Source organism: Mirounga angustirostris, unplaced genomic scaffold (assembly GCF_029215605.1).
Source record: "Mirounga angustirostris isolate CCGP_5_RB_7025 unplaced genomic scaffold, mMirAng1.0.hap1 SCAF_15, whole genome shotgun sequence".
NCBI lineage: Eukaryota > Metazoa > Chordata > Mammalia > Carnivora > Phocidae > Mirounga > Mirounga angustirostris.
The window spans coordinates 70,256,432-70,270,171 of record NW_026991723.1 but is presented as its reverse complement, the minus strand read 5'-3'; the positions used below and the strand labels follow the sequence as shown (position 1 = coordinate 70,270,171).

Sequence of the window (13,740 nt, the reverse complement as noted above, 5' to 3'; positions counted from 1 at the left end):
GAATATCTTTCTCTAAGTGTTGAGAAGGTCAGCGGTGTGAGGAAAGATCAGGTATTGACTACAGTTTTCCCTCAATTTTATGACTGTGTCTTTAATAAAATCGATTTAGTGCTTCTAGTGTTGGGAACCAGAGGGGTGGGGAATCCAACATGACATTAGATGTATACATTTTGAAAAGGTCACCTTGACATACACCGTCCATACAGGCACATCACAGTTGGAGTTTGAGTCTAAACAGTCCAACTTACTATATATTTTAAGGATTCTTCTGAATCATCATTTTTGGCTCTTGGCAGTTATGATTGCATCTTGGGGACATTTTCATAATCATCCTCAGGATTGACAGTATAATTTGAAAGCACATCCAAAGAATGTTGCATTTTATTTGCATTTCCTATTTAAGTTTACTGAAAATATTTTGTTTTAATTTTTGTTTGTTGGTGGGGGAGATGATTCCTGATTAGATTGCGTAGCCCTTAAAGTTCAAAACCCTAAAAACTTTCTTTTTAAATTTGGTTAGAAACTTTTGATAGATCAGTTTGGTGCCTGAGTATTTACCCTTTAGGTGGATCAATCAAGCATAGCAGCCTCTTAGCTTTCAAAAGTTAGTGGTATGTTCTAAAATAATTGGGAGTCTTTACTACTGTAATTTGCATTTTCCAGAATTTTTTCCCCCTTAAATGCTGTGCTATACTAGCATTCTGATGACATTTGAAGTAGCCTTTGGGTTTACATTAAGTTTGAAGTTTAACAGCTTATGTTGCTACCAGGAATAAATGAACTACTTCCCATCCAGTTTAGCTCTTGTATCTGGACAGTAACTATTGTATTCCTAGCTACCCTTCTTCCTGAAGGCTCACAAGCTGCTTTTGCTATCGGTCCCAACATATACTTATTTCTGAGATGCTAAAAATTCAATTTAGACCTGCGGCAGCTTGGTCATTGCTCAGTTTGTACCCTGGGCAATTCTGTTGTGATTTCCGCCCCATTTTCTGCCCTATTGGCCTGATGCTGACCTTCATGTCAAGTCTAGTCACATTTTTCCCTAGAGTATCCTGGTGGCTTTATTGAAGAGCACTTTCATTTTCCAGCTGAGCCTTAAAGACAGTATTTTGAGGCTCCTCATTATCTGAGTACATAAGTGTTACCAGTGTCCTTGTGGTTACAAGATGGCGTAGGAAAAGAGAGGTTCTCATAATCTAAAAATAGGCAGATGAACTACTGACAACGTCCCAAGCACTATTCCTCAACTGCTCCTCCCCAAGTAAGGGGAGTAGTTAAGCATACTCACACAGCCCTGCGAGTGGAATCCATGACTTGATTGATAGCCATTCTCTCTGTTTCATGTTTGCAATGCAGTATCATGCAGATCAGTTGTAAGTCTTGCAAAAATGTAGGGTTTCATAAAATGGATTAAAGTATCATCAGAGAAGTGCTTGAATCATCATAGCTGAGTTGGGCTTGTTACAGTTGATAACAAAGTAAATGCTTCAAATGGGAATGATTTTGGCTATCAAAAGATTAAGAAAAGTCCTTGGAAAAGTGGATAAGACCTTCAAAGTATTTTTGCAAAAATAACTCTTATACTGTGAAATTCAGACATGGGAAGGTGAAGGATGTCATGCCTTGGCATACAGTTTGTCAACACAGTTACTTTCCTGCTAAAAGCCTCGTGTGTGTGTGTGTGTGTGTGTGTGTGTGTGTGTGTGTATGGATCATATATATAGATATACTTTTGTTGGAAGTGTATTACAAATAATGCTGAGAAAAAGACATTTTTATATACACGTATTTTCTCATGTCTTTACTACCTATATACATCTCTGCTACCACAAATCTGATTGAAAGAGGGCTCAGGTGGAGCTGTGTCTCTTCATCTCGGGGTTGTGGGTTTGAGCCCCATGTTGGGAGAAGAAACAAAAACAAAATCTTTAAAAAAAAGTAAAGAAAGAGGGTCTGGGAGTTTTATTTAATAGTGACAGTTTTACCCCATCCATCCTCTCCTCCATTTGCTTTTTTCTAAAAGTAGGGACATTTTTATTGATCATTGTGTTTGTAGAATTTTTTTTATCATGAAAGTATTTTCTCTTCATTAACTCTGTTTACCAAATAACATGCCACCACATTTTTTTCTCTTATAATTGAGGAAAATTTTGTGGATAATGAAATGTACAGATCTTAGGTGTACAGTTTGATGAGATTTAATAATTACATATGGCCTTGTAACCACCACATCCCCTCCCATTCGAAATCTAGAACATTCTTCTACTCTGAATCACTCAGTGGGCATTTTTTTCTTCTACCCTTCAGGTGCCTGAAGTGGAAATCCCTGTTCTTGGGGCAGGGCCTCCAGGCTGTGTTTGCTCTGACTGGAGGTTGCGAGGGTAACAGGAACTTTAGCTCTCGACTGATGGTTATCTTGTAGCTGCAAAGTCCAGTCCCTAGTTTTAGCGCAGTTACTGCCTCAGCTTCCCCTAGCAAGAAAGTGTGTCTGTCACAGTTTTCCTTTCCTTTCTTCTAGATGCTGAGCTTTTTATACCCCCAAAGATCAACAAAAAGACCCAGTGGAAACTGAGCCTTCTAGAGTGACTGACGGTTTTCCTTTCACTCTCTCCTTGGGGCCTGGCTGTCGGGAACTGGGAAGAGTAAGACCATGAACTACCTTAGCAGTGTGGAGAGCAGCTCTATACAGCGGACCTAAGCAGACACCAAGCAGTTCTGCCTTATTTGGGGTATAATTTTAATTAGCAAAAGGTTAAGCTTTAACCGGTATTGCATCATTTTGTAAGAATTACTGTTCTTTTGTTTAGTGCTGTTTGAGAGCATATTTCTGGTATTTATCGTAATCAGAAGATTGGCTTTCATTCCCGGCTGCCAGTCTGATTCATTTTGGGACCTTCGACAAATCACGTAATTAATCGATTTGTGCCTCAGTTAATTGGGAATAATGTTTCATGGCGTCTACCTCAAAAGTGTGAGGAAAAGAAAATAATGTTTTTTAAATATTTTATGTTCCGGCAGGAGAGCATTATATATAAACGATGTTGGCTATTCGTGCTACCAACAATTGGTGAACTTTAATCACTTAAATGACTTCTTCACCTTGAACTAAAGCAGAATAAAAAGCTAAATATATCCTTTGAAATTCTAAGCTTTCCTTTGCTGACAGCTGTTATTTTATAATATCTTACCAGGTCCTCTGCTTCCAGTTATAACGGCATTGAGCTCCTATCACTAGTGTCCATAGGGACTATTTTTACTGCCTGTGAATTTTCTGCTAGGGATTTAGCAGTGTTAGAGCTGGAACGGATTAGAATTTCTGAAACAGTATCGTGCACATTTGGTATGGTGAACAGTGTGCACAATTGTAAGTTATTCCTTTTTTCTCCAAGTAATTGCTGCTTTTCACTAAAAGGTTTTTGTCAGTGTCAAGGCCATTTCATTTATTTTTCTTTATGGTGCTTTACTGATTTCTGTCTTTTAGTTATTTTCTCTGGAAAAAATGAGAATGTTTTCTCTTTTTGGTGAGTCTAGAAAAAGCTCAATTCATTTTGACAACAGTTATGTGGCTGATTCTTGGGTAAGGTTAAAAATTTCTTCCATGCCTCTAATACCTGAACCAGACGTTCATGACTGTACATAAACGAAAATACTCCCTCTGATCCGTGGAGTATAGATATGCCCAGAATTGTAATTAAATTTGCTCCCTAAATAGCAAAATGTTAACTATAGAATCTAGGTGTGTTTGCTTGTATAATTAAGCTTCTCTGTGTGTCTGAAAATTTTTACAAAATAATAGGAAAAAAAAAGAAGGTATTTCCTGCCTTGTAGAAATCTACTTTTTGATTTATACCCGTGATGGATTTGCTATAATTAAGTGCCCCACACTGAAAGGCTGAATGTTCTTTGTGACTACTCTTTGACCTGGGTAAATGAACATACGGCATTTTAATATATTATAGTGCTCTTGCTATGGATAATGTTACCCATGCCTGATGGATTGGAAATAGAAGTAAATGTGTCTGTTGATACTCGTGTGACTTTTCATAGATGTTCCATTTCCTTGAGATGATGTTACTGTCAATTACTATCTATTTCCTGTGAGCAAGATGGAATTTTGTTCATTTGGAGAAGGAGCAGGCTGGAGCAGACCTTCCAGGCTGAAGGCAAAGTCACAGAAGAATTCATGGGGAAAGTGCAGTGTATGGGAAGAGGAGAAACTTCTGGAAGTGATGTATACTTAATTTTGGCGAAAGGCTTGGTCAGGGTCCTGGAAAAGAATATGTAACTCTTCCACCAGATTTGAACTCTGTCCCAAAGCAAGTTCATACTGCAGTAAGCTAAAAACCCCAGTTATTTTGTTGGTGCCATTGAGTCAGCTTTGCTCAGATGCTCCAGACATCAAGAGGGAACTTGCAGAGGACTGTCTCCTACAATCCATTTTAAATTTACACTTTAAAAAAAAACTGAGGCAGGAGGTAATGTTTTTGTTACGTTTTTATGAGTGTACCTTGGTGTAATTTTTTAGTACTGCCACGTATTTTAAAATAAATTCATTTTCCATACATGTCTACATATATATACACACACGTGTGTAGACACACAGGTTTACCTTTCAGGGGTTGTTCATAGCCATAATTGAAGAAGGTGTTTTCAAAAGTAAATACAACTAATGATTCTTAGTAATTTAAGGTTACTACAAGTTGGGGAAACAAAATCAGCTTTTTTCTGCTTCCTGTGCCTCCCCATAAACTTGTGCTTCTCTAGAAGCACCACCTGAACAAGCCCTTAAGAGTTTCTGGCTATTGTTTCTTGTCTGTTGTATTTATTAGTAACTGAGGTGAGGAGAATAAACATCTAAGAAGCTAGGTAACCATTAATATCCAAGAAGCTATAGACAAGTCAAAGCTAATATGGTGACATTTGGGGACACTGAATTGATTCTTGCGTCCTCTGTGATCCCTAAGCCCTTGCCTGTGCCTCACGTCCACATTAATCTTACTGGCTCTGAAGTCCCAAGGGTTTTAAGACCAACAGATATTCTCTTAGTATACAGGAAAGAACAAGGCCATGGGTCCACCCATCTTAGTGTCCTTGGACAGAGACTTTTTCTTTTAAGATTTTATTTATTTGAGAGAGAGAGTGAGCACGAGTGGGGGAAGGGGCAGAGGGAGAGGGAGAAGCAGATACCCCGCTGAGCTGGGAGCCTGATGTGGGGCTCGATCCCTGGACCCTGGGATCATGACCTGAGCTGAAGGCAGACGCTTAACCCACTAAGCCACCCAGGCACACCTGGACAGACACATTTAATCTCACTGAATCTTGCTTTCCTCCAGCCTTGTGTACCCATTAGCACTATAGACATTTTGGGTCATATCGATAATTCTTTGTTGTAGAGAGCTACCCTGTGTATTGTAGGATGTTTAGCAATATCTCTGGCCTCTACCCACCAGATTGCCAGCACTATATATCTCCCACTCCTGTTCTGATAACCAAAAACATTTTTAGACATTGTCAAGTGTCTCGTGGGGGGTCAAAATTGCCCCCTAGGCTAGGATGACTTTCATGCACTTACTAAAACTATTCATCTCTTTCTTTCTCTCTTCCGTGAAGTTGACTTTTTATCCTACAAGGGGAATTGTGTAAGGATCAAGTGAGAATTCATGGAAGTGGTTTTTTTTTAAAGATTTATTTTAGAGCGCACAGGGAGAGGGAGAGGAAGAGAGAAATTCCAGCAGACTTCACGCTAAGTATGGAGCCCAACGTGAGGCCCAGTCTTACAAGCCTAAGATCATGATCTGAGCAAGAGTCAGACACCTGACTGTGCCACCCAGGTGCTCCCATAAAAGTGTTTTGAAAAAGATATGTAGTTGTTTAGCTTTATATTGGTATTTTTTTTCTTTTCTTTCCTTTTTTTTTTTTGTTTTTTTTTTTTTTAGTTTTTTCATTTTAAAGTGCAGCAGAACATTTAGACCTCCCGTGGCCTGGAGATTTCCCTCCAGAGCCACCTCCCAGGCTTCCCCTTCATCAAGACTCACCTTTTTTGGGGATCCTTGACTTGGGGTTCATAGATACTTAGGGGATTTAAAGATAGTCTGTTTCTGTATGATTGGCTTTCTCTGTAATTCTATGTATTTTATTTTATGCATTTTAACGTATTGTTCTGAGGAGGGGTCCAAAGGCTTTAGCACCCTGCCAGTGAGATCCAAAGGTTAGGAATTAATCAAATTTTAACCTGCCCAACCGTGAATGTTCATGGACTGTTGGACAGAAACTGAGGTGAATAAGACCTTATACCTCCCTCTCAAGTCAATGTACCCAACTGCTGGGTGATCCTCTGATACTTCAGAGTAAGGTTTAGTCATCCTTGCTTAACTATAGGAACTTCAGAAGCCCTTCTGTGTGGGTCTTTATTTCTCTATTCTGGCTTGCTGGTGCCAGTCAGCCGTGCTTACCGGGCCTGGATCCAGGGTTGGGCATTTAGGTCTTTCGAGGCAGTTTAGGCAAACCTGGATACTATGAAGATGGCTCTGTAGGGCTTCTCCTGGGGATGGTAGAGATGCCATTACCTCTCCTGTGAGTGCTTGAATGCCTACCTTTAGGTGTACATGTGACTAAGAACCATGGTGAGGGACGCCTGGGTGGTGTAGTTGGTTAAGCATCCCACTCTTGGTTTCGGCTCGGGTTGTGATCTCAGGGTCGTGAGATCAAGCCCTGCTTGAGACTCTCCCTCCCCCTTGACCCCTCCCCCGCCTCCTATGCTCTCTCTTTCTCTAAAATAAATCTTAAAAAAAAAAAGACTTTGGGGCTCCTGTATAAAATAAGTCTACAAGATAATTCTAGTTAGCTCTTGTGATCACCTCCCAGAGGCCAGATACTAATATTTCAGTGTTTATCTCTGTTTTTTACATCAGCTATGTGAAGTAGGCCTTTGAATTCAATTTTATAGGTAAGTAGACTCAGGCCGTACAGTTAGGTGGTAGTGAAATAGGGTTCTAAATCAGAGTTCAAAGCCCATTTCTTTCCACTGTTTGATGCTGCTCCCTGCCAATGTTCAGGTGCCGAGGTTTAGAGACAGGCAGAGAATGTATTGGGGACTAAAAAAAATCTGTGTTCCATTTACAAAACTGGCCCTATAAGACTACCTACAGAACATGCTGGGCCCTGGAAGGGCTTCTCTGATCTTGAGGGACTGAGTGTTCCTTCTGGCTCCTCAGTTGGGTTAGAATGATCAGCGTAGGGCAGGTTCCTGCAAACCATTAGCCCCAGAACTGGCAGCCTCTATCCTGTGCCCATCCCAAATTCCAGCCGTATATCCTACAGGTTGATGGGGAATCCAGTCTAGTGGGTGATGAGCCGCTGAAGAGTTGCCCCCTCAGACCCACACATACACCTTGCTCATTACATGCCAGGTTTCAACAGCCGGTCACTATGATGGCTTGATAAAAGAGCTGGCATTGAGACATAAGCTCCTGTTGGAACTAAAAGAAAGTACAGTTTAAGCAGGGATCAGACAGCTTCGTCAGCTCTTTACAAGCCTTCCTGAAGCATGAAATGTACTCCACTGCTTTGTGGGAGACTGAACCGTTATAGCAGACTTCCTGTTGTTGGTCAAAAGGAATGTTCTATATGCCCTAACAGCACTGACTCTGTAATCTGTCTTCCTCACGCTCCCCTTCTGGGCAGATTTAACAGTGCGATAGTTCCTAAAACGGGGAATACAAAAAAGGGACAGAATAACTTTAGAGCTAGTTTTTCCCAAGAACGTGTAAGCAAGCAACACATACATGCCTTTGTTGTTTCACGCACCCCCCGACTTTTGTTTGGCACATGCTGCATATATGAACTTGCTCTTATTAAGTCAGGAAATAGAGAAACACACTGTGGAGGGAACACGAGGATTGTTTACTACTACAGGAGCAAACTTGTGGACTCAGCTCCCTATGTGTTGGGTGGGTGCTCACCCAGCAAAGCTGCCTCATGGCAACCATGCTTGGTCAGAGTTCAGAAGCACCTTCTGTAGAGGAAGAAAGGCCCGTGCTCCTCGTACTCAAAGCGGTGGACCCACAGGGGCTGGAAGCCCTGAAGCGATGCCAGGATGGAGCCACCTGTCCACACTGCAGTGTCCCTTTCGGGCAGCACGTTTACCTGCGGGTTGTCATTGGGACACATGGTGCTCAGCTCCTTCTGCATCCGGTTAGGGAAACCACTGAGCATAGTGCTCCCCCCGCAGAGCAGGATGTTCCCCATGAGATCCCGTTTGAGGGCAATGTCACACTTGTGAAGGCAGGACACGGTCTGAGTGTGGAGCCCCAGCTGCATGGACTTGATCAGAGAAGGCTTAAAGAACATCTCTGAGCAGAGGAACCTTTCCTGGCACAGGTTTATCTCCTGCCCATCAGGCAGAGTGTACTGGATTGTATGCTCAGTGGCTGGGACTTTCTTCTCTTCGATGGGGTCCAGGGCCACAAAGCAGCATTTCTTCTTGATGTCCTCCACAATGCCTATCTGGTCCTCGGTGAAGTGTTTCCCCGAATTATTCATCAGGTCCATCAAATAGGCTGTCAGGTCAGAGCCCGCATAGTCCAGGCGTCCGGTGATGCTGGGCAAAGGATAACCCTCATAGATGGGGACCACATAGGACACGCCGTGGCCGACCTCCACCACCAGGCCAGAGGTCCTCCCGTAGGAGTACATGGACAGGCGGGATTGGTAGGCGATGTGCATTGCAGGAGTGCTGAAGGTTTCAAACAGCATTTCAGCGTACTTCTCTCTGTTGGTGTGCGGGCTCAGGGGTGGGTCTGAAACCAAGACTGCGTGCTCCTCTGGGGCGATCTTCATCTCTTGATGGAAGAGATATTCCCAGATATCCTGCACTGTGTCCCAGTCCACGATGATGCCATGTCGCAGAGGATTAATTAGCTTGAGACGAACCGCTGGGTTAATGAGCTCCTGCCCCACGAATGTCTCCTTGCGATTGTCCCCAGTTTTGGCCGTCTCCATGTAGGGCTTGCCCACTGTTGATGAGATGGTATGGGTGGGTTTCGGCAGCCCGGCAAAGCCACATTTGCAGGAGCCAGTGCCGAGGTCCACGACCACTGCTTTGGTCACCTCTTGCTTGGGTTTCTTGACCATCGTTGATTGAGTAGGTTCTTCTGGCTCTGAACGGTTACAGCGGACCCACACTGCCCGCTTCGCTGGTCCATCTTTTAAGGAGGCAGTCTGGAGGACGTGTGTCTGTAGGGGGGCCTGTTCACCCACGTTCTTGGCAGGCCCATCCCCGATGATTGATGCCTGGGGAGCCCACATGCTATCAAGAGCCATTTTGCTCTCAGAAAGTTCCTCAATCCCACCGGCTTCAAGGCCTGAAAGGCTTATTTCAGAGGGCAACTTGAGAATTTCTCCAACGATGACATCACTGATTGTGACATAATCTGGTGACCCGGGGCTTTCTAGATACTGGGAACTTGTGTCCCATGTTAGGGTGGATTTGGGGTAGTGTTTTGGAAGTCACTTAACCTTCTTCTAGATTTTGTAATAAACGTGATTTAACCAATCAGTTATTTATTGAGTGCTTGCTACGTGCAAGGCAGCTGGGAATAAAAAAGCTATGGAGGGAAAAAGACAAAAATCTCTGCCCTTGTAGAGTTTACACTCTAGTCAGTGGGGGCTGGGGAGAGAGGCAGTAGCCAGAACAAACAGCTGTCAGAAAATGGTAAGGGCAAGAGAGAACAGGCAGGGAAGGGGCTTGGGGACGGTGGCCATGTTCTGTGCCTGGGCAGGGGTCCTGAGAGGGTGACACTTGCGTGCGGCCCTGAAGGAGGGGAGGGACAGTGCCAGGCGTGTATTGGTGTATCGTGTACATCGGGAGCAGCAGGTGCAGATGGTGGAGGCGCGCCTGTGACCGATGAGTGAGAAGAGGGGTCAGCAAACCAGGGCCCGCAGCCTGTTGTTGTAAATCAGCCTTTATCCGAACACAGCCATGCTCATTGACGTACTGTCTGTGGCTGCTTCTGTGGGGCAACCACAGAGTTGAGTCATTGCCACAAAGAGCGCACGGCCCGCCACGCTGACAGTGTTGATTATCAGGCCCTTTACAGGAAAAGTTTGTCGGCCCTTGAGTTAGAGGCCGAGTGGGGACAGCAAGGAAGACTACGGGAGGTGGGAGGAGGGGGTGGGGATGGCGAGCAGCCCGCATCCATCCTCTTGGGCCATGGCTAGGACTTTGGCTCTGACTCTGCATGAGGCCAGAAGGCACTGGAGACTTGGGCACAGCTGACACTGCCAGGTTGAGATTTCGGCAGGCCTGCTTGCTGCTGGAGCGACCGTGCCAAGCACTTCTGTCTCCCTTGTCCCTTCGGACAGCCCACAGAAGAATTTTTAGACGTGTATGTGTATGCACGCTCCTTCACGCAGGTCCTTGGGTCGGCGATGAAATCAGACCGGACAGAGTCGCACTGATGACAACGCTGAGGTTCTCAGGTGCATGGCTCACTCGTGCATATCCAGCCAGCGGGAGCCAAGCTCTCCCGACTGAGACTTCTTCCCCGGGGTGAGGTGTGGACATACCTCAGTGAGACCCAAAACGTGTCTCTGAGGCCATGTGGCCATCATATCACATGCCATCTCGGAAGCTAGGCACATACGGGCTGACACCTGTCCCTGTCAAGGCACCCAGGAGCCAACTTTTTGTTAGGCAGTCCCACATTTGTCATAAAAGACGCAGTTACTCCAAGGTGAGGGGGCTTTCTCCTTCAAGGAGGTTACTGGGGAGGCTCTTGGCTCCTTGGGGGGGCGGGTTGAGAGAAGAAAAGGACCAAGGCCAGTCTTGTGACCATCTGATGTCATCTCAAAGACAGTGTCAGCTTCTTGGTTCGATGGGTAGAGGATGAGTTGGCATTGAATTGTGAGAGAAGAAGAAAGTGCTTTCTCTATGCCTGGCTGCCTAAAAAATGGTGTACTTGCCTCTGCTGTTCAGTAGGGGTTCTCATGGCCAACGTGGCTTGTTTGACTTCACTTCAAAAGAATGTTTATGTGATACCCAAAGGCATACTTAATGTAGAATGACCTATTTTCCCTTCTCAACCCTCGTCTTGAATTCGGACGGATGTGCAGCTGCCTAGCACTTTTTTATTGCCCTGGATTCCTGTAAGAGCCCCTGCTCCTCTCCTGTGGCCGCTGTGGCAAATCACCACATATTCAGTAGCTTCAAACACAAATTTATTATCTACGATTCGGAGGTCAGAAGTCTACAGTCCTTCTCAGCTACAATCAAGCTATCAGCAGGGCCGCGTTCCTTCCCAAGGCTCTAGGCGATCATCTTTAGCCTTTTCCAGCTCCCTAGAGGCCGCCTACATATTCCTTGGCTCGGGGCCCCTTCATCTTCAAAGATCCGTCAGGCTTCTGCTTCTGTTGTCCTACTATTCTCTGACCTCACTCTCCTGTCCCCCTCTTATTAAGACCCTGATGATTACTTCAGGGCCACCCAGATAATGCAGGTTAACCTCCCTATCTCAAACTCCTTAACTCCTATCTGCCAAGTCCCTTTTGCCATGAAAGGTTACATTGACAGATTCCAGGGATTAAAGATGTGGACATCTTTTGGGGACCATTATTCACCCTGTCCCCTGACCTGCGCTTCCCACGTCCCTAGGACACTAAAGCCTGCCAGGCTGTGTTTCCCGTGCTCCCCCCACCCCCACCAGGCTCACCCCTCCTTGGCCCTTTCTGTCAGTGTGGGTGGGAGAGGTGCTCTGTGGGCTTAAAGCCAGTGGCTCCATCTTGTCTGTAAGGCCGAAGAGCACAGGGACGCTCGGTCCACGCCGCATCCTTCAGGCTAAAGTCACTGGATGCTTTTCACTCCTTTTACTTTACCTCAGGATTTTGCATGCTTGGATGCTCTCTCTTAAGTGAAGCCCTTTTCCCTTAGCTTCTGTGTCCTCCTTTATGTTCCTTCTCTCCTCTCGGGGGTCAGGACACAGTTAATGGTATCGATGATGGGAGAATATGGAGACCATTGGCACACTGCACCCCAAACCTTCAGTGCCTGGCATGCACAAGCCCCCATACTTGTCACTAGCCATCTAAGGTACTCGTGGGCTCCCTAGGGTCTCTGGTGAGGTCCCTCCAGGTTAGAGGCGCCCTCTATTGCTCAAACACCACCCACCCTTGATTTTTGAAAGAAAGGTGAACCAGGCCCCCGTAATTTTAGCAGCTATGGGAGGGAAGAAAGAGAATCTAGTGAGGAAAATGCCAGAATACAGGGTTTCTTATGAATCACCTGGGGGTTTTTTGGTTTTGTTTTTTGAGGGAGGACGGTTTGGGGTGGAGGGCCCTATGGAAACCTAATGAATGGGCCTGTTCTGGACGACAGGCCATCTTTTTTTTTTTTTTTGGCGGAGGCGAGGGATTCATCCTTCCCTCTCCCTCACTCTCCACAGCTAGTCTGATCACCTGATGTAAATGCGGTGTTTGAGGTGAGCGATGTCACAGGAGCAATGAGAGAAGGCCTTAAATGCTAGAGTAAGAGCTTGGGTTGAATGGGGGATAGTTGGGAAACCAACCAAGTTCTACCTTCTGAACTTCTGGAGAATGTGTTGCTCCTCCTCTTTCACACCAGCACAGCCTGGCTTAGGTCACCTGCACGTCTTACAAGAATGTCTTCCGTGGCCTTGCCCCTCTACATCACAGCTAAACACAGATCTTTTCCCAATTTTCCCTAGGTCAGATCTGACCACCCCCTGCTTAAAGTCTTCATTTGTTCCCCGGCTGTCCTCCATGTAACCCAAGCTCTTCCTCCGAGCGTTTGAGGCCCTCCCTTGTTGGCTCCAGGAACTCTCTAGCCTCATCTATTTTCCCAAACATTTAACTACTAGAAGTTCCCACCATTCTCCCCCCGCCTCCCCAGCTTTGCTCAGGTTATGCTCTCTGCTTGGGATGCCTTCCCCTCCTCGCCACTTGACAACTACCCACATACCCTTTATTTTTTAAATTTATTTTTTAAAAAGATTTTATTTATTTATTTGACAGAGAGAGACACAGCGAGAGAGGGAACACAGGCAGGGGGAGTGGGAGAGGGAGAAGCAGGCTTCCCGCCGAGCAGGGAGCCCGATGCGGGGCTCGATCCCAGGACCCTGAGATCATGACCTGAGCCGAAGGCAGACGCTTAACGACTGAGCCACCCAGGCGCCCCCCTACATACCCTTTAGTAGTTGCCTTAGGGTCACCTCTCTGAAGAACCTGCTGACTCCTTCCCTCTAGTAATCACTCCTTCCTCATGCACCTTTGTTCTCCCAATAGCCTTCCACCTACAAATTCGTCTGCATTCATTCGGTCTCCTTCCCACCCAGGCGGGACACTGCTGTGGCCAGCCTTCTGGTCTATTGCTGGCAAGCTGCCCTGGGCTGGACTGCCACCAGCCCCAGGAAATGTTGAATGAAGGGATGAGGGCACTGTTGGAGCCCTCACGCTCGAAGACCTGGTGCACTGGAGTTGAATGAACTTGAGTGAAAAGACAAACATTTCAGGAACTGTTTGCTCCTGAGCAAATCGTCTGAATTCCGAGCCTTCATTTCCTCGGCTCTGCCTATACGTCTCAGGATTCTGGGGAGTAACATATGTGAGGTTCCCGGTACAGTGCCTGGCTTCCTGTAGGGGCTCAGATCTTTCTCACCCTCTCAGTCAAGCAGCAGATGAAGAAAAGCTGTCCGGTCAGTGGACAGGGCAATAGAAGCAGGGGTG

General features: G+C 45.6%; 2 protein-coding genes across 5 annotated transcripts in view; one reads left to right on the top strand and one right to left on the bottom strand.

The window, feature by feature from the left end:
• Positions 1 to 13,740, top strand: part of ELP1 (elongator acetyltransferase complex subunit 1) — a 71,722-nt gene that overhangs the window by 53,876 nt on the left and 4,106 nt on the right. For 2 of the 4 annotated variants that reach the window (XM_064579407.1, XM_064579406.1), the window contains one exon: positions 13,300 to 13,637. The exons of 1 other annotated variant lie outside the window; for it this stretch is intronic. In XM_064579407.1, the coding sequence (XP_064435477.1) occupies positions 13,300 to 13,499 (200 nt within the window). In that variant the 3' untranslated portion in view covers positions 13,500 to 13,637. Of the gene's footprint in view, positions 1 to 2,521; positions 4,568 to 13,299; positions 13,638 to 13,740 lie in introns of those variants that run through there. One more of the 4 variants, XM_064579408.1, reaches the window with a different exon arrangement.
• Positions 7,887 to 9,347, bottom strand: ACTL7A (actin like 7A). The gene has a single exon (XM_045882865.1). The coding sequence runs from the start codon at positions 9,322 to 9,324 to the stop codon at positions 8,005 to 8,007; it is 1,320 nt and encodes a 439-aa protein (XP_045738821.1). The 5' UTR covers positions 9,325 to 9,347; the 3' UTR covers positions 7,887 to 8,004.